We start from the raw sequence: 21,614 nt of genomic DNA, 5'->3' as shown, positions 1-21,614 counted from the left end.
CTCTGAGGCATCTTCAGCTGAACTGTGACATTAAAAATGCCCCTCCCTTCTGTAAGCACTGTCGACAGTTTTGTATTGGTTCAGGTTCATTTCAGATTAATAAATTTAACCTGTTTTCTGAGGCAGATCACCAACGTGGAGAGTATGATGGGGCAATTGTACGACAGATAAGGGTTATTAGCTTACCGTCCGCTAGGATGCGCTGACGCCGTTTTCTCAACGCCGAACAACCTCACACCATCCAAGAAGAAGAGGCAGAGAGGCGCTATGGTAGCAGGTGTCTGAAGTGCCTGCTCTTTTTATCTGTTGTTTGTGTCCTGTCGGGCGGAATTACAGGTAAGACCTGCCGAGTTTAGGGCCATATATCTGTAAACAAAGTGTACGGTTTTATTCAGGCCTGTTAGACCTAAAAGCGGCATTCGTGAAGCGGATAGGACGTGCTGAGATTGTTCTGCTAACTTGTATCGTTAGCAGCCGTTAGGTGCATCTGGCCCTGTGTTGTGCTTTGACGCTGTCGTTAAAGTGTGCTAAGATTATAACAGGTTAGTCTAACTGAGGTTTCAATAAACCTGTCTGCTGTTAGTAATGAACAAAATATCATATATTCATCCTGCAGTGCTATCATGCTGCTGGCCATGTAAACTATCGAAACCATAACCTCTCAAGTGTTTATACAATTTGCGCAAACTTCTAAATACTTTACATTTGCCCATTGTTTCGATTACTGTGCATCAGTGTTATAATAATAACAATCACACCCGCTTTTCGGCATATGTATGTTGCCTAACATCGTATTTGTTTTAATAAACTTCAAAGTTTGAGAGACTTTCAGGATAATTTCCATGAACTGTGAAAGCTAATGCCCAGTCAGAAACAGCAGCTGGAATCACCTTAATGCACATGATCTTTATACCTAATAGCACTTTATTCACACCATTGATTCTGTGTTAGCCTTAGACTTCTTAATGTTGTTAGATAACTGTTTGTCTACTGTTTGCTTTATCACTGCGGGATGTCAGTCATCTGTTACAGAGTTCCACGTAACCATTAAGTTACCGTCACATCTTACGGCAACTTTACCTGACCACGTGACATATTCTGTGGTCATATTCTGCTTTCGGTTATTTACATTAAAGTTTAGGGCCACTTCCGGAAACACATGACTAATACCAAATCAAAGATCTGCAGATTAGTGTTTTATTCAGGAATAGGAACAACACGATCAAAACCAGGATTAAATATGAAAAAGGTGTGTCATTGTCAGGTTTAACACACGAGGCTGCTGCACTGCCACCTATCGCGCTCACCCTTGCTGCTAAAGACCCCATTTACCAATTCAGTGGTGACTCTGCCAGAGCCCTACATTTTTAATCCTTACAAACCAGCTGCAGCACCTTGTCCAGCTCTGTCACCTGAAACTTATTTTAACACATCGCACACTTAAGAGAGCACACATTCTGTTGCAGATGTACTCTAAAAAGTTTATTGCATTTGATAAAACGTCAACCGTTTTCTGCTCTAGCCCAAATCCTCTTTAAGTGTGACAAGGTCACTGAGTCTCAGCTGATGCCTGGCTAAGCCTGAGCTGAGAGGAGATAAAGCAGCGAGCAAGAAGCTGCCTTCAACGTGTTACTACAACCTGTAGCTAAGTGTTGGTCATGCTGATTAAATGTACAGGCGGTTAAAATGTTAATGTTAAAATGTTTACACTCTGGAGCTTTAGATTTAAGTTAAATATTAAAAATTAAATCCTCTGATTTATTCATGCTGACATCCCTGTTTCTCTACAAAGGATGGCACAGTGGGGTGCCTTATTCTCAATAATCACCGCTCTCGGAGGAGCAGCGCTCTTAGGATCCGTCCACAAGATTGATGAGGGTCATACTGGAGTCTACTACAGGTGAGACAGCTGCACACATTGTTGCTTTTTATTTTGTTTATGAGACACTGTTGTGTAACTGTCAGAAGCTGTAAAGTAGAGAGCATCTGCTTCCAAGGTGTTTTCCTTAAGCAACTTAACTTTTAAACACTATAAATACCTGGGCAGTAAGATTGCAGAAATAGTTTGTTGTTTCCTCTTGGTACTTTAGGCACTTTAATCACTTGCAGAGACATGCAGTAAATAGCATAGTTTTTATAACAGGAGATCAAAATGTTACTCAACACCTGCGTCAGGCTCAGACTAAGACTGAGGCCTCTCATGGGTCATAGTTAAACATTCGCAAATAAAGGTTAATCCTTTATTTTGTGAAACATTAATGCGGGTGCTTTCATCAGCAACTCTTATCTACAAACCCTTGTAGATTAGGTGACAGGATGTGGGTGTGGGAAACTGGAAGACGGGGAGATCTGTTCATATCATCAGAGATATGAAAAATAGGCGCAACCCCAGTTCCACAAAAGATGGGATAAAGTGTCTATAACTGTATTTGAAAAAATAAATAAATATTTAAAAAAATAATGAGTAAAATTATGGTGGCAAAGTAATTTTTTGCATATAATTTTCAGCAAATATGGGAATGGAAACAAAATAAAATGTGTAATCCAGAACAAAATAGAACAGCAACAACAAAAAAACTATGAGGAAATAAACACATCTGAAAACAGTTGGGACAGGATATGATTGCCATTGTGTTACATCACTTCTTCTTTTAACACCCCAGTGTGAAAAGAAAAAACACAGAGAACGGTTTTCGAAGTTTCAAAGGTAAAATGATGATGTTTGTCTGATGTGGTATTACAGCTCCTCAATGAGGAGTCATAATTGTTTGAGTCAGTCTCTTACTGAGTGATGTGAGTCTTCACACCAGCACTTCTAAGAAACCATCTTTCTCAAAAAGCCGTTTTTAATCTGAGTCATGTGACTTACCTGTTGCAAAATAACCTGGTTAGTTGGGAGATGTTCCTTTTGGGTGTTTTCCAACTTTAGAATCAGCATATACATTTTCTAGCTTAATTGTGCTCTAGTTTGCTTTTATATAGAGTTTAAATAATTTTCAAGCTATCAAAATCTGTTTAATGTCAACATTTCACACTGTGTGCAAACCTTTTTGAGATTTTAGGTTTTGTATATGACGAAAAGATTCCTGAGTTTGAGTCCTGGCAATAAAGACTTCCCCACCTACAAATTAAAATTCCTTTAAAATTATGTTTTTGTTCGCTGAAACCTAGCCCAGGAAATAACCAAACTGTGTTTTTTTTTTTTTTTTTTTTTTTTTACAGGGGAGGGGCTCTCCTGACCACCACCAGCAGCCCTGGTTTCCATCTTATGCTTCCTTTCATCACCACCTACAAGTCTGTTCAGGTGAGTCAAGTGGATTCTTAGTAAATCTCTATTCATGTCAGTAAATAAAATCTCTGCAACAATCCAAACCTGCTGAGGGTGCTCTCTGTGTGTGGAGAAGACAGATACCGTACATTAAAAGTGGTAAAACAATACATATCCTGATACATGGCTGACAGTGTGAGCTATTGTGGACATGCTGTTTTCACAGTGGGTGTAAATGAGGCTTAATGAGGTAAAGTTTCACAACAATCTAAAGTAAGATGGTGCAGAATGACATCATCAGTAACCAACTGCTCACTGCTTGTAGACAACAGTATGAGAAGGTACATGTGTAACATGAGTCATCACTTATTGATCAGTGCATTAACAGTAAGAATGTACTACTCTATGTCTCTTTCTTTCTCATGTGTCTGCAGATGTTAAAACAGAGCACAGAAAAAAACTCATTGATAACAGATGCTTTGTGCTGACAAAAAAATAAAAAAAAGAAGACACATTGAACTTTGCAGCAGTTGTACTCGTATAGTTGAAAATCTAACTAGCTGACCCGCCTGGTGTCATCTGTGTGTGGGAAATCCTGAGTTGGACCTGTGTTTATATTTCACAGCTACTTCTCTACTTAACTCTGGGTCCAACACCCTTTCCTTAACTTCTGTGTACAGCTGGAGGCTAACAGGTTTTTTCGTTTAGGGAGAGAAGTGGAAAGAGGGAGAGAGGCAAAAATGCCTGATGCCAACTCGCAATTTGAGACTTGGAAAGAACACAAATCCTCAATCAGCACGTAAACTATTGATTTCATACTGACGCAACCTTTCAAAGTATACAGTATCACTTAGTGGGATATTGCAATTTTTGTGTAGTATTATTACTAATATTGGCTGTTGAGTGTCTGTTTGAAGCTGTCTCTGGAGGTACCAGAAAACATGTACACATTAAGGGCGTGTTCAGACCTGGACTGTTTGGTCCACTGTAAACGGACCAGGGTTCGTTTCCCACGCTGGTGCGGACTTTTCATGCAGGTGTGAATAGACACAAACGAACCCTGGTGCGGACCAAACAACCAGACCCAGACCTACTTTTTGAGGTGGTCTCGGTCCGCTTTCAAACAAACTCTGGTGCGGTTCGTGGTTCTCCGGTGCAGGTCTGAATACAAACCAAGGTCCATCCGAACTAACTACAGGATACATGCGCCTTTTGGGCCTATAAAGCCACAATAACCTAACCGTCTCTGGTTCATACATGATCCTACGTCTTCTTTTTAGCCATGCTGTTCCTAGCATGTTGTGGGTCAGGACATGCAGAGCATAGTCTCCTTGCTGCATGCATTCGTCTTTGCTGTTCCAAAATTTTAAACGGTGTTGTCAAGCCTGCTTTGAAGGAGCTGCTCTTGGAACTAAAAATGATTTTGCAGCTCTAATAAGAGCACAAACACACGTTTATCTTCATTTCCGGGTCTGTATTCTGTGTCCTTTGTCAGTGCTGTCTAATAAGAGCACTGATCACCACACACGTGGATGTGTTTACAGAATATAGTCCACTTGCAAAAAGTACAATCTGGATACGAACCGCACCAAGCGGAAAAAATAAAGTCCGCTTTTGGTCCGGACCAAACAAGTGGACCAGAGGACTTTTCTGGTCTGAATACAGCCTAATTCTAATAAAGTGGAGTTTTTAAAGCTAAATAAAGATGTTCACAGCCTGGGACAAAAATGACCTCAGTCTGAATTGCTGGATTCTGTAAAAGCACACAATGAACAGGGGTTGAACTTTTTTTCAATAGCTCAAGAGCTCAGATTTCAAACTCCTTAATAAGATTATGGAAATTTATGTAATCTTGCAATTTATTTGAGATCATCAAAAATGTTTCCTAGGTTTCCCAAAGTTTTCCTAAGTCATGCAAATTCAAAGCTCAGTATCAGAAAACAGATCAGTGACATCACAGTTACTACAGTCTTTGCAGGTCATATGTTGATTCAGCTTTAAGTGATGTTGATTTACATTTGGTGACGATAACCAGCACTCCTTCTACCTGCACAAACAACTGCAATCAGGGTTAGGTTCCTCAGCTCTAAAATATCCTGCAATCCGGTTTGTGAGCCTGGTATTTTTTTTAAATGGTGATATAATGTCAGAGGGATGCTCTTTGTGCTCATTCAGAAAAAGTATCAAGCATGAGTGTTTTTGTCTTGCAGACCACGCTGCAGACAGATGAGGTGAAGAATGTACCGTGTGGAACAAGGTAGGTGAGCTTTAAGGATCGACTTAAGTAGTTTCAGATGTGCTCTCCAGATCTCTTACACAATGTATTCCACGCACATTCCCAAAAACAACACACTCACACAGCACTACTGAACCACTGGCACCACCAAGACCAAGAAGTCTGGAAGTTTATACTCTTTGTGATTAAAAAAACAGTCAGATGTTTGATGTTTGTGTGGTTTTCTCTTTCAGCGGAGGAGTGATGATCTACTTTGACCGTATCGAAGTGGTGAACTACCTCGTTCCATCAGCAGGTAAATCACCACTGTTCATCAGGCCAAAAACACCAAACAGTGTTTGTTCAAACTCTCCTCTGCATTCTCCATCACATCTGAAGATAAAGCTGCACCAGCTGGCACACAGGACAGGATTCTGTTGCCTCATGTGTTTTTCTGTTCTCTCCGCAGTGTATGACATAGTGAGGAACTTCACAGCAGACTATGACAAAGCTTTGATATTTAACAAGGTTCACCATGAGCTCAACCAGTTCTGCAGCGTTCACTCGCTGCAGGAGGTCTACATCGGCTTGTTTGGTGAGTCTGTAGACAGGATGTAAACTTAATGCATATCTTAAACACTTTCTTTCAGATTCTTTATGAGGACATCTGCACGAACAGCACAGTCAGTCGTTTATAGCTTGTTTCATTGGGTGCCAGGACCTTTTTATCGTACAACTGCTACACATGTGGACAGAGCGCTAGCTGTCTTTTTGTTCACTTTTCCAGAGTGAGCTTTCTTTGTTGAAACCCTGCTAAAAAACACAGACAGCCTGACATAAACAGCTATGGCATGATGTGCATAGAAACATGAATTATCCTTAGAAGAGTAGTTTTTGTAACAGTTTGTGAATCCCTCCATATGATACTAAACAAGCAAGTGTCAGAATGTGCTTATTTTTTACTTCTATGATTGAATCAAATCAAATCAACCCATTTAGAAATGACATGTATATCCATGTTACTGTTTAAATATCCTGGATTCCTGCAATTTTAGCTCCCCTGTGGTCAAAATAGCAAATCATATCACTGCTGTCACTGTCCTACTTAACAGTGTAGTGTTTTCTCATGAAAAACTTAACTTCTGTTGTCTTGTTTTAACTCAGATGTATCAGTGACTGTCACTGCAAAAATCTGCTCTAAAAAAAAGCACAAAAAGCCTTTTTATTTATGCTGCCATGATGACCAGCGAGCACAGGTGTTAAAAATGATTCAGAAAGATTCCCTCTTGTCAACAAAGGATCCAATAGCAGCATCAGCATTGATTTCAATCTGTTTATGTATCACCAGAAAACTACTCACAGTAGCTTTGAAGTAAATGATTGTTTCCAGTTAATTGGATTAGACACTGGTGTTAACTTTGCCTGAAGTTCCACATAAAGCATGTCCACGCTATGCATCGCTAAAAATCTCAATTACCAGATAACAAGAGAGAGAAAAATTATCATAATTTCTAGGGCTGGGCTTTACTTTACTTTAACTTTTGATTGTAATTAATCGCATGGTTTCCCTGATTAATCATAATTAATTGCATTGTAAATTCAAAATCTAATAATGAATTCAAAAGCAGTGTATAGTGCACTTTTATTGGAATGTTCTGCCATATGAACGAAAGTGCCATAACATCTATCATGCAAACACTAAATCAGTTCTTGGTATACAGTTATAGTTAAATCACATATTTAGTGCAAATCAAATTCACAAAATTAAAGCTTATTGCCACTGTCATGGCCTTAAAGTGATACTCCAGGATAAAACAAGTTGGATCCTATCACAAGGTTTAGGGCAGAAATTACCCCTACAGCAGTGTTTTTGTGCAGCAGAAGCCCAGGGCGCTCGCACCAAACACCCCCTCCCTGCTCGTCTGCCGGTTTTCTCTGCACTCAGATGGGGCCATATTTTACTTGACCAAAAACACAAATAAACAGACTCCCACCGAAAAAATCTGATATCAGTCTGCATTCACGCTTTATTTAGAGAATTTTCAGCGCATTACTTTCACACAAAAACGCCTCTAAATAAGGCTCTAGTTCTCATCGTGTCTCTTCGTCCTGGCAGACTACCTGCGTTTGTTTATATCTGGCACGCCGGGCGCGGACTGATACACTAAGCGGCGAGCGCCTTTAAGTTCTGTGGCGTTGCCCCTCTTCTCGATGCTTGTTTTGGTTACTCATCGTGTTTTTCCGCCAATTTCACTTCCGGTTCCGCCGCAGTCGGCAACAAACATTTACAAAATAAAAGCATGTGAGCAACATGCACTAATGTGCGATAAAATATTCAAAGGTGTTAATAGATTGATGGGTTAGCGCGAAAATAACACGTTAACTTGCCCAGCACTAATAATTTCCTGCGCTCTTTCCTCAACAGATCAAATTGATGAAAACCTGAAGTTGACTCTTCAAGAAGATCTGACGGCCATGGCTCCTGGACTCATCATTCAGGTACAGAGAGAGGACCTGTTGAATGGCTGCAAAGTCAGTAAAGATCAAGCTGCTGAGTGTCTGTCCTTGTCGGTGAAGACTAAAGGTGGAAGCTCTGTGCTGTTACTGCTGGAGTTTAAGAGTAATTACACTAAAAAGTAACAGATTTATCTCATGGGCCAGCAATGAAGCGAGCTCAACATTCCCTGTTGTCTTTACTAACCCTAACAAAGGACTTCACTCTAACTGTCTCATGATTATTAACCTGAGGGTGAGGCAGAGTTAGCAACTTATAATCATCTGCAAACATGAACAAATCTGCACTCAGCTCTTCAAATAACAAAGCTCAGACTAAAGTCAACACAGGCTTTGAAAAAATACAGGAAGAACTGTCGGAGAAAGAAAACAAAAGCAGAGAAACAAGTTTATTATCCCCTACTTATCATTGGTGCACAACAGTTCTTACTGTGATTTGTTCACCGTTTATTTTCTCTAAATCAACTGTGAGATGTGATCGATGATCTTACATATAATACTTCAGCTTCAGCCCTGGCTGTGTCAAACAGAGGGTCATGTGGGTTATTAAAATGAAGATGAAAGCATGATTCAAAGCAACAGATGTGTTATTGTTTAAAATGGGGCTCATTTGAAGCCCTGTTTCCACCGAGCCGTGCAGTTTGATTCGTGTCGGCACGGCTTGCATTTTATGGCGTTTTCACTGACTAATCCTGGGACAGACCCTGAAATAACGGAGACGAGCCGTCACACTTTTTGGAGCCCCTCCGTAGGGTTGCCAAACTAAACCAAGCCGATCTCATAAGGTGGAGCTACAACTCTGCAGACCGTTGATTGGTCGAAAGAATCATCAATTACTATGCGATGGTGGCTGCTGTATTCTATTCTATTCTATCTCCTGGCGGCACACAGACTTCTCTGAAACAAAACTTGATTGCACTTTTTATCAAAGAGCCAAATGCCAATCACAACACTTCAAATTGCTGGATGTCTTCCATTGGATTGCACCGATTCGATTTTCTGGCTTATCACCGATCACTGATCTTTAAAAAGCCTGACTTGCCGATACTGATTTGAGCCGATACCGATTTTTACTTTTTATTTTTGGAACTGACAGCATATTCTATTGAAAATCATTGAACAATCCCTTTAAAACAATAAAATCTTTATGTTTTAAGTAGGGCTGTGACGTTAATGCGTTAATTAGATTAATTAATTACACCGCACATTAACGCGTTATAAAAATCAACGCAAGATTAACTCATCAGCTACTGTCCATTTTCAGAGCATCTTGAATGATCTTTTAAGACCCAAATAATCTTGTTTTCTATGACTTTGTAAACACCAAAGTTACCTAAGAAGAGTGGACTCTCTTCTTTTATGTCTCTCTTCCTGTTTTTGGTCCAAAAAACAGACAGATCAAACTTTTTTGATCGTGTTCAACTCGGGCGCTCCATCCTTTGCTCCTCTCCATGATCTCCGTCGTCTTTTCTCACGATGGCGCCGCTCTTTCTCTCTGAACTACTGCGACACATCCTCAGTTGGAGCGTGAGCTGCCTGAACTTTTCTGACTTGCAGCGTCTCTCTGTGTCTCTGTCATCTCACATTTCTCCTCCATGCTGAGCTCTGGTCTAAAGAGCGCACCGCTGTCACCCACAGTAGTTTACGAGCAGGATTTTGGATGGTAATGGACTTGAGCTTATATAGCGCTTTTCTAGTCATGGACTACTCAAAGCTGCTGTACACCACAGGTCACACTTACCCATCCACACCCATTCGCTCTCATCTATAATTTACTTCTATAGAAGCAGTAAACAGTAATTGAATGTCAATGGCAGGAAACACAGACATTTTAATTAATATTGACCAGTTGAAAAAAAAGGATTTACAAATCGTCTCTTTTTCGTGTATTCATTCAAATACATTCATTCACTCATTAGTCATGCACTATGATTTTGCTGGTTGTCAGACCTTTCTGGAGGTATGATCAGTATGATCAGGTAGATCAGTTTTAGTTTAAAAAAATAAAAAGTAGATCAGTTTCATATTTAAGGATGGGCCAATCACAGATCCCTGATCACTGATCACCGATCCCGCAAAATTAAGCAATCGCTACCAATCCATCGGCCAGCCGATTGATTGGTGCATGTCTAGTCTTCCATTGTTGCTCTTTGTTTACTGTGTTGCGTTTTCTTGTTCGTTGGATTTATTAGCGGGGTACACTGTGTCACACTGCTATGGCTTTTGCTATTATGTTATGGAATCAGCTGTCAGCTGTCATCTGGCTTACATGCCACCTACCATGAGGAGGCACGGTTTGCTGTGGAAACACAAACAGGACCAAAGCTTAACCGAGCCAACCCGTACCAAACCGTGCTGATCTAAACCAAACTGCATGGCGGGACAGCACTACCAATCATTTTCATCCATTTTTGTAAATTCCCTTGTGTCAACAAATTGTCCTGTTGGTCTCTGACAAGTTAAAAAAGAAGGTGTTTTTCATTGGATGATCTGATATCTTGAACATAACCTGCTCAGAGTTTGTTTACCTCAATAACTGCACTCCTTGCTTCGCTGCACAGACCCCAGCTCTGTTAACATAACTTTTAATTATGTTGATGGTGTGTAGTTTAACTCTGTTTTTACTTCAGGAAGTATTTCTGTGGAAGTTCTGGGAAATCATAATAAAACCTGAGGGTAAACAGTTAGGAGATCATTAGAGAGCTATAAAATCACCCCTTGAGAGTGTTGAGCAAGAAGTAGAAGTTATTATTGAACTAGAGTATTATTATCTTTTTCTTGTCTGAACCCAAGACTGTGATGTTAAATACCGTTGTCTCTGTGTTGTCTCTCTTTGCACTGCAGGACAGAACCACAGGGTTGCAGCTCTAAACAGTAAAATCAGCATAATGAAATGCTGGACTCAGACTCCATGATCATTAACGGCTCTCTTTACACTCCTGCTCTGACTTTAACATCCTCTAAAAACTGCTCTACTGGAGCCTTCGTCATTAGCACACAGGACACAGTTTTCAGGGGTTTGGCCATCTTTAAAAGGAGAAGAAGTGCCTCTTCCCCCTTTTGGACCTCCAGCAGCCTGCCCCACCACACACACCCACACACACATACAGAGACACACTCCTCATTCCTGATTGTTAAGTGCTCCGCTGAGCTTTAGTACTCTGGCCTTGTGTTTCCTGTAAATCTCCAGAGATGACTGAAATAACAATATTGCTTCTTCTTGGGAAACAAAAACTTCTTACTTGGCCTCAGCAGGCCTCTCTTTGTTTGTCTCCAGCCTTACTCCTTCTCTTTTGAGATCTCTCTCCTGATGCTGTAAACATTGATCTGCTCATTTCACAGAGCTGACTCTTTCTCTGTCTCTGTTTCTGTCTCCTTGACCTGCAGGCAGTCCGTGTCACAAAACCAAACATCCCCGAGAGTATTCGCAGAAACTACGAGCTCATGTGAGTTTTCTTCTTTTCTTGTGCCCGACAAAGAATGTTCCCTGACCCTTTGGCCTGTGTTGTGTCTTTTTTTTTCTTTTGCTCCCAAAAGGAAAGATTTGATATTCTTCCAGCTCCCCCCTGCCAAGCCCTGTAAGGAATGAGAGACTCTGCTGTTTCATGTCAGTCTGTGTATCAACACAATGTGGTTAGTCACAGAGCCCACAAGAGGACAGCAAGGACAGGAAATTTAGAGCTCAAAGTTAAGACCATCAGGAACAAATGCTCAGATGGACTCCAGCTGTAGAGAAATGTAGTTTTTATTCTACTTTAAATATTAGTCATGTTTGTGGTCCCTGTTCTACATCCTTTCTCTGTGAATCTCCTTTTAGAGCAGATTCACACTCTGTGTATTAGAGGGAAATGTTTTTGACTCAGTTGCAGTGGATGTTGATCAGTGCTCTCTTTCAATTCTTATTTTCTTTCTTAATGCCATAATTCCAGTGGTTTAGAATAATAGTTACTCACCAAACTACACGGCTGTGGTAAGGAGGCAGTTATGTCACTTACAGTAAACGGAGAGCAGCAGACAGTTACGTAGCAGACTGGAAATCCCTGAAGTTTCAACCCAAATGTAACTCCTGTCAAACAATCAAAGATACTTTAAAGCCGGATTTGTCTCAGTGCAGTGGGTTTAGCTGTTCAAAGCACAGTTCTAATTAGTGAGGGTATTTCCACTTTGCTTCAGCCTACTTATCCTCTTTTAACTAAGTGGTCAGTGTTTCAAGTTTTTTTTTTTTTTTCTACAGCCTGTGCAGTGACCCAAACTTTGATTCTACAATACTTCAACACACTCCTGTAGTATAAACAGGATTCATCTGTTAAATGTGATCTCTGGAAGATCATTCATAGCACGATGATGAGTCGAGGATTTACAAAAGAAACTTCTTTCAAGTGAAAAAATGTAAACTGATTGTCCAACATGAACAACATTTGCACTTTGGTTGATCTGCTTCTTTCATAGAAAAGGACTTCCTTTAAGCAAGCTTGCATGAAATTGCAAATCCAAAATTAAGTGCACATGCAGGGCACTTCAGTCCATGATTGCACTGGGATCAAAGGCTCAATTTGGATTTTGCATCAGAAGGTTTGAATACTTTATATTCAAGCAAAGAAATGCACAGACTCAGGAGTAACCTGCAACAAGAAGTTCAACCTCATGACTTAAACGCAGCTGCACTGCAAAAGCTTAAATCCAAGCAATGAAAATATTCTTATATCAAGATATCAAGGACAGAAAGGTGTAAAGATTAAGAAAACTGCCAAATAGCCAAAAAGCTGTACTTTTTGACTGCCTTGTTGTAAGGCATTATCTCATTTCAAGAAAATGAACAAGCATCTCTTTCTAGCCATATTGGCAGGTGTTTTACTCTCTACAAGCAGTTCATGTGTCTTTTTGTCTTCTAATATCTTGAAATAGGACTTTTTGGACATGTCAGGTGAATGTGGCTCATATTAAATGTAATAAGACAATTTTACTAAAAATAAAACAAACCCCATACTTAAATCTCAGTTTTTGCAGTGCAGCTCCATCACGGCTGTGAGTTCCTTCAGTGTCCCTTATTAAGCCCAAAGAATGCCATAGACCGGTGTTTCTCAAACTGTGGTCTGCCGACCACTAGTAGACTAGCAGTGTTTGTTAGTGGTCCAGCATGACTGTGAGTGAATTCTTTATTTAATGGAAAAAAGGGTTGTATCATGTATGATGCAGGTTTATAAGACATCAGTTTTCCATCTGGGCTGTTGTTCCAGGACCATTTAGCTTGATGGTCTGTGATGTTTTTTTCTTTAATCTCTGTTTTCTTTTAAAATTTAAACCCTTAATTTCAATCTTTGTTTATAAGACGAAAAGGAAAAAAGTTACCACTTTTCTCAAGCAGAGGGCGAAATGTTATACTCTGACTCAAGTGACGTGAATTTTTGGGAAAATGTGGCTCCTGATAGTGTTGTGTCAGCTTACACAAAAAGTGAGCTAGCTCGAAGTTCAGCTCACACCACTTTAAGTGAACTAGTTCACGTTTATGGTTCTTTTTTTTCACTTAGTTCATGGTCCAAAAAGTGAACCACTTCACATTTGTTTTTTCGCTACAAGTTCTTTTTTTCAGTCGAGCCATCCATGCTTTAATCCATATCCCTCAGGCTAATTCCCCAAATAAATTAATCCCTGTATGCTGTTATAGCATCACAAACAGAACAACCGTTACCGTATTGTTAGGGACGTGTACCGAATCAGGTACTTTTATAGTAATTCTGTCAAAAGTACCGGGTACCGACTGATTTAAAACCAAAAGTACTATGTCTAGGTACCCAAATGCATCCTTGTGACTGTGAGGTAGTGGAAGAGTAGGTGATTTTCCATGCTGGACATTGACACAGCATTGCATGGTTATATACTAAAGAATGAATATGCTAAGTTGAAATTTTTTTATATTTAATCATTTAAAAAGAAATTAGTTTTACCAGATAAACACAAAAAAGTACCAAAAATCGGTACCAATTGCCAGGTACCGGGCATTAGTATCGTATCGTTTCAAATATGAAAGGTACCTATCCCTACGTATTGTGTGAACTGTTTGTAGGATGAGCCACGCTGAATGTACAGAGAGTGCTGTTGTAGATCTGACTTCTGTTGCCATAAACCACAGTGCTCGGTATCTCTTGGCACCTCACTTTAACTCTCGGCAACTTTTGGTGTTTCTTGGATTGTGAGCAGCCGCTCACTGCCTCAGGAGTGAGTTTCACTCATGTTCCTGTTCATGAGTTGTAAACTGAGTGATTCAGTTCACCATTCATGAAAAAATGAGCACATTCAATGAACGTGCTCATTTTTACTTGTTCACACACAACACTGGCACCTGATGTAGTCCGTAGACATAATCATCATGATTCAACTTTTTCTCATGGTCTGATGTAAAGAAGCAAACTAAAATTTGCAAAACTTGGAAGCATTGCAGAATCCCAATTCTAATAGAATTGGTCCCTCAAAAAAAAAAAAAAAAAAAAAAAATTGAATCATGAGAAAAGTTGTTAACTCAGCATGATGCAGTGGTACATAGAGCTTCGGCTCAGGAATATTTTGTTGACAAGCACCCAAAGACAGTTCTCTATTTGAGAGTTGAGACCTTTTTTTCTGATTCTGTGTTTTCACCTTTTTTCACCGGCTGCTGCTAAGTCTAACCAGCTGCTGGCTGCCTCAGTGTAAGATCAGGCTGTGTGTGAGGGCTGTCTCCTGAGCTTTTTGAGCCCTCCCCGCACGTTTTGGCCTGTTTTCAGCCCCAAGGATTTTTTTTTTTTATTCAGGAAATTGATTGAGTTTGATTTCCTTTTCATCGTTGAAAAAATATTTGAAGGAAAGCCAAAGCCTTCAGAAAAGTCCGAAAGCAGAAGTGCTTCCAGTGACAGATTTACATGCTCACGAAAGTTAACACCGTAGCTGTTAGACAAGGGCATAAAGTCCTGAGCACCACCCGTGAAGAGTCAATAAGCCTGACATGCTGAGCAGGTCAGTGAGCATTTGCAGACAGTGAGTCTCTGCTCACATGAACCAGGGCAGTTCATCTTATATGTCATTAAACTCATTCAGGTTTTCTGGTAAACTCCACTGCATCAAATCATGTGTTCAGTATTTCAACGAGCCTGACAGGGCACTCAGTTTTATTTTCATGATCATTTAACCCAAATTTAATTACTTTAGATCAACCAATCAGATCACAGTAATCTAATCGAATGTTACAAACTCTTCCCTTGTACATCTCCTGAGTTTGTTTGTGTCATGCTCACACTTGATGGGGATGGAGATCTTCAGGGTTATGTGTGTTTTTCTGTCTGCAGGGAGAGTGAGAAGACAAAGCTGCTCATCTCTCAGCAGACACAGAAGGTCGTGGAGAAGGAGGCTGAGACTGAGAGGATCAAAGCAGTGATAGGTGAGACATAAACCAGCAGTCAGGATTACTGTGATGTTTGAAGAGAAGTGAAAATTTATCTGCTGCTTTTGTTCCACAGAGGCGGAGAAAGTGGCACAAGTGGCGGAAATTAAGTTTGGACAGAAAGTGATGGAGAAGGAAACGGAAAAAAAGATCTCTGAAATCGAAGGTTTGTGTCTGATATTAACATTTATTTAGTTATTTAGTTACAGAGGATCATGGCATTATTTGCAGACTGGCTGCTTGGTGTAAACATAAATCATCCTCTCTGGAGCTAATCTATGTGCTGTCCTCTCATGGGCTAACAACGACCTCTTGACCAACTTCACAAGGAGGACGAGAAAAACTCCAGATGAAGTCAGAGTGTAAAGGGGTGCTGGTCAGAGGAATTTCTGGCATGTCAGAAATTTGGGGTGACGGACTGCATCCTCTCACACAGTCAGAGCAGTGCAATGAGCCGATTCCCAATAATTTAAAGTGCCTGTGTCAAATGGCGGGCAGCGCTCTAGGAGCGTGCCGTGTGGGACTAAAATACACATGTAAGGGGTCGCGTCCTCTTGTCTCACCCTGTCTGGATTCTGTTTCTCATTACTGACCACAAACCATACATCATCCTGCTCATTACTCAGTCCTAAACCTAAAATACAATCACAGTGGTGAAAAAATACTAATTTTGAATTTTTATGAAAACAGCTTTTTCAAAATTAGTTCCACTGATTCGACAGTTGTCAGAGTTATGCGATGATGGATTCTCTGCCTATCGAGGTGGATTTAACGTTAAACTGTCCTCATCCAGTTCTCCTTCTTCTACATCTTTATAATCAGGTGAAATTCCACAACTTGGAACACTGCCACTATCATCACCACCACTCAAGGTTTAGTTGCGACCAGCAACCCGAAGTTTCTCTCACCTGCTTCTCTCCTGTTGTTTCGATTGCTGGTCAGGATCTAGTATGAAAATATCCATAGTTTAGTCTGTTGGATTGGCATGCTAACCAAAGCTAACACTTTAGCAACATTGATTCTATCTACAAAGCTAACGGAAACTAACTGTTAGACCTTGCCTGCGGTCTGTGGTGTCAACAAGAAGAAGCTAAACTCTGAACTCTTTTCCACAGACTTATTTGACGTGACGTGTGATGCCTAGTGTTGCTAATGTTCATAAAAGTTAAAAGCCATTATTAAGTGGGTTGACTAGGGGTATTGACCAATCAGAATCAAGCATGAAGTTTACTACAAAAGCTGTAAAATGAGTAAGATTTGGTATTTGCTATTCTCACAATTCGATTCTATTATGATTTTTGGGGTGACAATTCAATTTCAATTGGGATTCTTCGATATGTGCAATTTCTGCAATTTTTAGTTTCCTTCTTTAACACCAGACCAAGTGAAAAAGTTAAATGATGATAATAATGTCTACAGACTATATCATGAGTCATACTTTACCATAAAATGCACATCACGTGAGTCAGAGAGAAACATTTCACCCTCTGCTTGAGAAAAGCAGAGGGTGAAATCCAGTTTATAAACAGAGACTCAAATGAAGAATTTGAACGGAAAAAAAAAATTGACAAAGAATCCTGATTTTGATATTGTCTAACAAAAACACCTGATATATCAATTTTTGATTTTTTCTCCCACCCCTAATAATAAGCATTTATAAGCACTGTGACGCGTACATCAGAGACTGAGCAGCTGATCGTGCTGCAGGTGTAGAAAAACTTGTAGCAGAGAATAGTGCAAAAACAAATGAGCTTTCTGATGGCAAAATAGGTCGTATGCCTACACCAAGATTAACGCTGGGGTCAGTGTCAATTTAGATTAATTACACAGCAGAAAACTGAGGGCAGGCCTCTGTGCTGTTTCTCCCTGCAGTTACTCAGTGAAGAAGCCGAGCTGACTGGCCTAATGTTATTGGCAGCACAATTCCCAGTGACATGACACTTGTATAGCCCCACTTCATAAATACTAAAATATGACTTTATAACAAGTAGTTTGCTCTTTTCGCTGTTGATTGAATCATAGATAACGTTGGGGCTTCAAGTATCAGCTCCTCTCAGCTTCATTTACAAAAAGTAAATGAAGCTGAGAGGACTTTTTCTGCTCATTTTTGGGGTTTAAAATAGTCATATCGTTCACTCGGTGAGGTGTATATTTTCCTCCAACTCTCCGGCTATATAATGAAACACAAACACATTTGCGTAGTCAGTTCAGTAAACATGCAGATCACATGCACACCAGTGGTTGTACCAGGCAGGTAGATGGGAGGTTGAGACCGACTCTGAATTTTCAGAGAAGCTTATCTGATAGTCCAAAACTGTGTCAAGATAATTAGTTTCCCCTGTCTCAACAAGTTGGTCATAAAGTGAAACTGGCTCTGTTTTTTTGCCATTAACAACCAATATGTGTGTTGACTTCATAGCCCTTCCTTTGTAAGCTGACTCACTGACAAGGACACACGCTTCATTAACTTTCATCAGTGTTTTCAGATGAACTTTTAATGTTTCAGCTGTAAAAAAAAATGTGTTTTCTTTGTGTGACTAACAGACCTGCACCTTCAGGAGCAAATTGTAACAATGAGTCAAGAACTTAAAGAGAATTGATCGTGGTTACAAAGAAACCTGGTGCTGTGACTCTGTAAATCGCTGAGTGATTCGTAGCAGCCGTGCTGTGTCCAACCACACATGCTCATTTTCAAACATCTGAGCCCTGTTTGGCGCTTTGTGTCTGGGAACCAGCTTTGGTTTAGACCCATGTTTGTTTATTTAGCTCACTGCTTTCCCAGCAGTGAAGTCAGTCCACTTTAGGTTTTTTTAACTGACCCTCTTCTGTTCATTCTGAAACTGTCTTTAACTCTCAGACAAAGCTTTTCTGGCGCGGCAGAAAGCTAAGGCAGACGCAGAGTTTTACACATCGCAGAGAGCAGCTGAGGCCAACAAGGTAAAGAGCACATCTCACCTTCACCTGCACAGAGACAGAGACGAAACTCAGGCTCCTCTTTCTGATTTAATCCTGTTTCATCCTTTGCAGCTAAAGTTGACACCGGAGTACCTGCAGCTGATGAAGTACAAGGCCATCGCAACAAACAGTAAAATATACTTTGGGAACGACATACCCCACATGTTTGTGGACTCTGGCTCTGCAGGGAGCTCCATCAAGGCCTCCGCAACCATGGACGTTATTGGTGAGCAGATGTTGGACCTTGATTAGCCAAGAAAGTAGCAGACTCTTGAAACCACCCAGGAGTGGAGGACTTTCTGTTAGAGGGGGAGACCAGGGGCCCACGGGATGGATGGATGGATGGATGGATGGATGGATGGATGGACTGTTCTCCCTCTGCTGCTCTGGGCACAGATTTCTAAAAGTCTCTGACTGAAACTGAAACTCATCTGATTGAAAAGCAAAGGACTTGAAATGGTTTAGGCGTCCTGTGCTTCTGCTCTGTACTGTTCTTAGATAATTAGATGGAGGAACCAAACATAACACACCTTAATTATCATCATCATCATCTCTTTTTAAACTGGTTATCAACCAAAACAAAAATTTAAGGGACCTGCTGCTGAGCTTGTGAGGTTTGTCACTCACTCAGAATATTAAGCCCCATAACAACTGATGTTTTATTGTTTCATACACGTCTGCCCGTGCTGTCAGAGAAATCCATAGTATGCTCTCATGATGTTAGGTGGCAGAAATGACTGATTATCAACCTGAACAAAGCTGCATTTCACTTTTTTAGATGCTTTTTTTCTTTAAATCACACCACGCTGATGTCGCTTTGGCTAACATGCAGTGACTCTTCGCCTTCATCCCTCAGAGTCACTGTTGCTCAACCTCTAAGTTTTTATTCTTGCACAACTCAGACGTGGTTAAAAAAAAACAAAAGACAGATAAATCATCCATTTGGCTCATAAATTCTCTGAACTGATTTCAGAGGTACGCCAAAGCAGGGTTCTCATTACTACCAACCCACTGTGGAAATGACAGTCCGTGGCTCATAAACTGATGGAAATCACTTTGTAATGTTTTAACTCGGATTGAAAATAGTACTTTAATGGATTCATTAACAATTTATACACTAAAAATGTGGGGAAAATGATAAAGGGTCATGTTATGAGCCAGAAAGATGAGAAATTAAATGTAAATGGTGGGGGGACATGAGTTCAGGTGAAAGGATTTACTTCTTTGTTTCTCGAGCAGTATGTTTTTATGTTTGTGGTATATTTTACATTCCAGTCCAGGGCAGCTCTTTAAATCTGAAAACAACTTGACGAATCCAGGAGAGTTAGTAAGATGCTGTTATTCTGCTGTAAAGAAGGACCAAATAGACGTCACTCTCAGGCTGTGATCTCTTACTCTGAACTGCTTGAAAACCTGAACCCTGACAGGACACGTCAGTGCTGACTAAACAGAAGGTGGTGAATGTACTGAGTGGTAGCTGCTGGCTGCCAGATGAAATATCATCACTCCATTTGTTAATTTATGTTGTCTTTTTTCCAGCATGGACCTGTTTGGTATAAATTGAAATCTTTGTTAAAGATTTATCAGATATAGCTGTATATGTGTGTAGCACTTTGTGTCTTAATATGTACATTTAGATTAGAGACTACAGTATATTGTTATGGGGGTCTGAGTTGTATCTGCAGTTTGTTCAGAATAACCCATTAAACAGATCATATTATTATGACGAGAAAAAACACTCTGAACTCAGCCAAACAAAAGACAAGTCACATCTGGGTTTTACTAAAGAGCATTTCCTGCCATGTTTAATAATTCGCTATAACTGTCCTGTACTTCCTGTAAGAATCATTACAGGGTAAAACTGCCTTAGAGCTCTTGATAACATGTTTAATTTTCTGCAGGGGGTGATTGTTTGTTCTGTTTGTTCAACCCTGTAGGGGACCAAAAACCAAACCTCATCTAATGTGTGACCACCTGTTCCATTATTGTCTGAAGACTGATGACTGAAGCATTCAAACCAGGATTTAGTTTCGACATGACGCTGAATAGAGAAGTGGCGTTGAACTGCATTGAATGGCTGACTTGTTTTTCCCAAAGAATTAATTCCTTTTCTCTTTGATTTTAAAGACATGCAGGCATGTTCATACATGGATGCTTCACCGTGGGTTTGCCTTGGTTTGAGCAAACGCGGTGCCTCAGTGAGAACATATTGGTACAGTCTGAAGTCAGATCCCCTATCATATAGTGGAACCTTTGTTGGTCACGTCGAGCACAAACAGTGATGTAATGCTGCTTTATTGGCATTAATCACTGATTTGTGCTAAGGTTGGAACTTATTCCTCAGATTGACCTCCAGCTTGCAGATTTTAACTGAATGATTTAAACTTGAATTTGAAAGTCAAATGTTTTTGCACTGATTTTAATTGTGAATGTGCAATCAAGATGTTGTTATTTGACAATAAAGTTCTGATGATTATTCTTTGAGAAATGAGACGTTCTTTCTGACACCATAATATGCAGCAGTATTTAAAGGTAGGCTCTGCAGGAATGTGTTTCTAAGACTCGAGAGCCGTGCACCTGATATGGCATGTTAGCACAAGCTAATCACCAGTATTTGACGCATACCTGCTCATTAGAAAGCCAACTTACATCGCTCTTATCCCATGCAGCTCTCCAACTGCCCGAAAGTGAATGAAAGTTGAGCAAAGGTTCACCATCGCTTGTGTTTTACTTTCTCCTTGCTGTGTCCACTATCCTAGCTGCTCAGGATAGCTTCTTCCACTCGCTAATCAACATGCAAAGTCACTTGTGCACTCTTTAATTGGCTGATGTAACCACACTTACTCTCCACCTAGAAACATCCTGATACAACAAAAACATCCTGATACAGGCAGAAGAGAGGGTTTGAGGCAGACACTGACATTGACAAATGTATAGAGGCCTGTAGGAGATGATTGAGTAGGATTATTCTTGTAAAAAGTGAAATTTCATTTTTTTTAAGATGATCCTGCAGACTCTACCTTTAAGAAGATTGTTACAAATACAACTTTATGATGTACTTTAAATAAGTTGCAAGAGAATAATTCGGCATTTACATTCACACAGACTAGGTATTTTTCCTCATTGTTTAGCCTGCATATTGTCCCTCTTAAAGCGCCCTCTTCCATAGTTTGATTCTAAAGAAATTGAGTTTCTTTTTATATAGTCACAAATTTGCCTTTTTGGAGATTTAGCAACTTCCGATGTCACAA

General features: G+C 40.1%; 1 protein-coding gene across 2 annotated transcripts; it reads left to right on the top strand.

Annotated features, from left to right (window-relative positions):
• Positions 1 to 204: 204 nt before the first annotated feature.
• Positions 205 to 20,806, top strand: erlin2 (ER lipid raft associated 2). 2 transcript variants are annotated; one of them, XM_074671002.1, is made up of 12 exons: positions 205 to 336; positions 1,793 to 1,900; positions 3,223 to 3,304; positions 5,479 to 5,525; positions 5,738 to 5,799; positions 5,953 to 6,078; positions 7,909 to 7,982; positions 11,385 to 11,443; positions 15,314 to 15,405; positions 15,485 to 15,574; positions 18,266 to 18,345; positions 18,436 to 20,806. In XM_074671002.1, exons 2-12 carry the CDS (start codon positions 1,794 to 1,796, stop codon positions 18,613 to 18,615), a joined length of 999 nt encoding a protein of 332 aa, XP_074527103.1. In that variant the 5' UTR covers positions 205 to 336; position 1,793; the 3' UTR covers positions 18,616 to 20,806. The 2 variants fall into 2 exon arrangements, with proteins under 2 accessions (XP_074527103.1, XP_074527104.1); XM_074671003.1 differs by lacking the exon at positions 205 to 336 and adding an exon at positions 1,557 to 1,651.
• The last annotated feature ends 808 nt before the right edge of the window (positions 20,807 to 21,614 follow it).

This window comes from Halichoeres trimaculatus, unplaced genomic scaffold (assembly GCF_033239565.1).
Source record: "Halichoeres trimaculatus isolate MK-OKI-2021-1 unplaced genomic scaffold, fHalTri1.1 fHalTri1_scaffold_5, whole genome shotgun sequence".
NCBI lineage: Eukaryota > Metazoa > Chordata > Actinopteri > Labriformes > Labridae > Halichoeres > Halichoeres trimaculatus.
The sequence above is the reverse complement of the archived record's forward strand: the minus strand, read 5'-3'. Positions and strand labels throughout refer to the sequence as shown.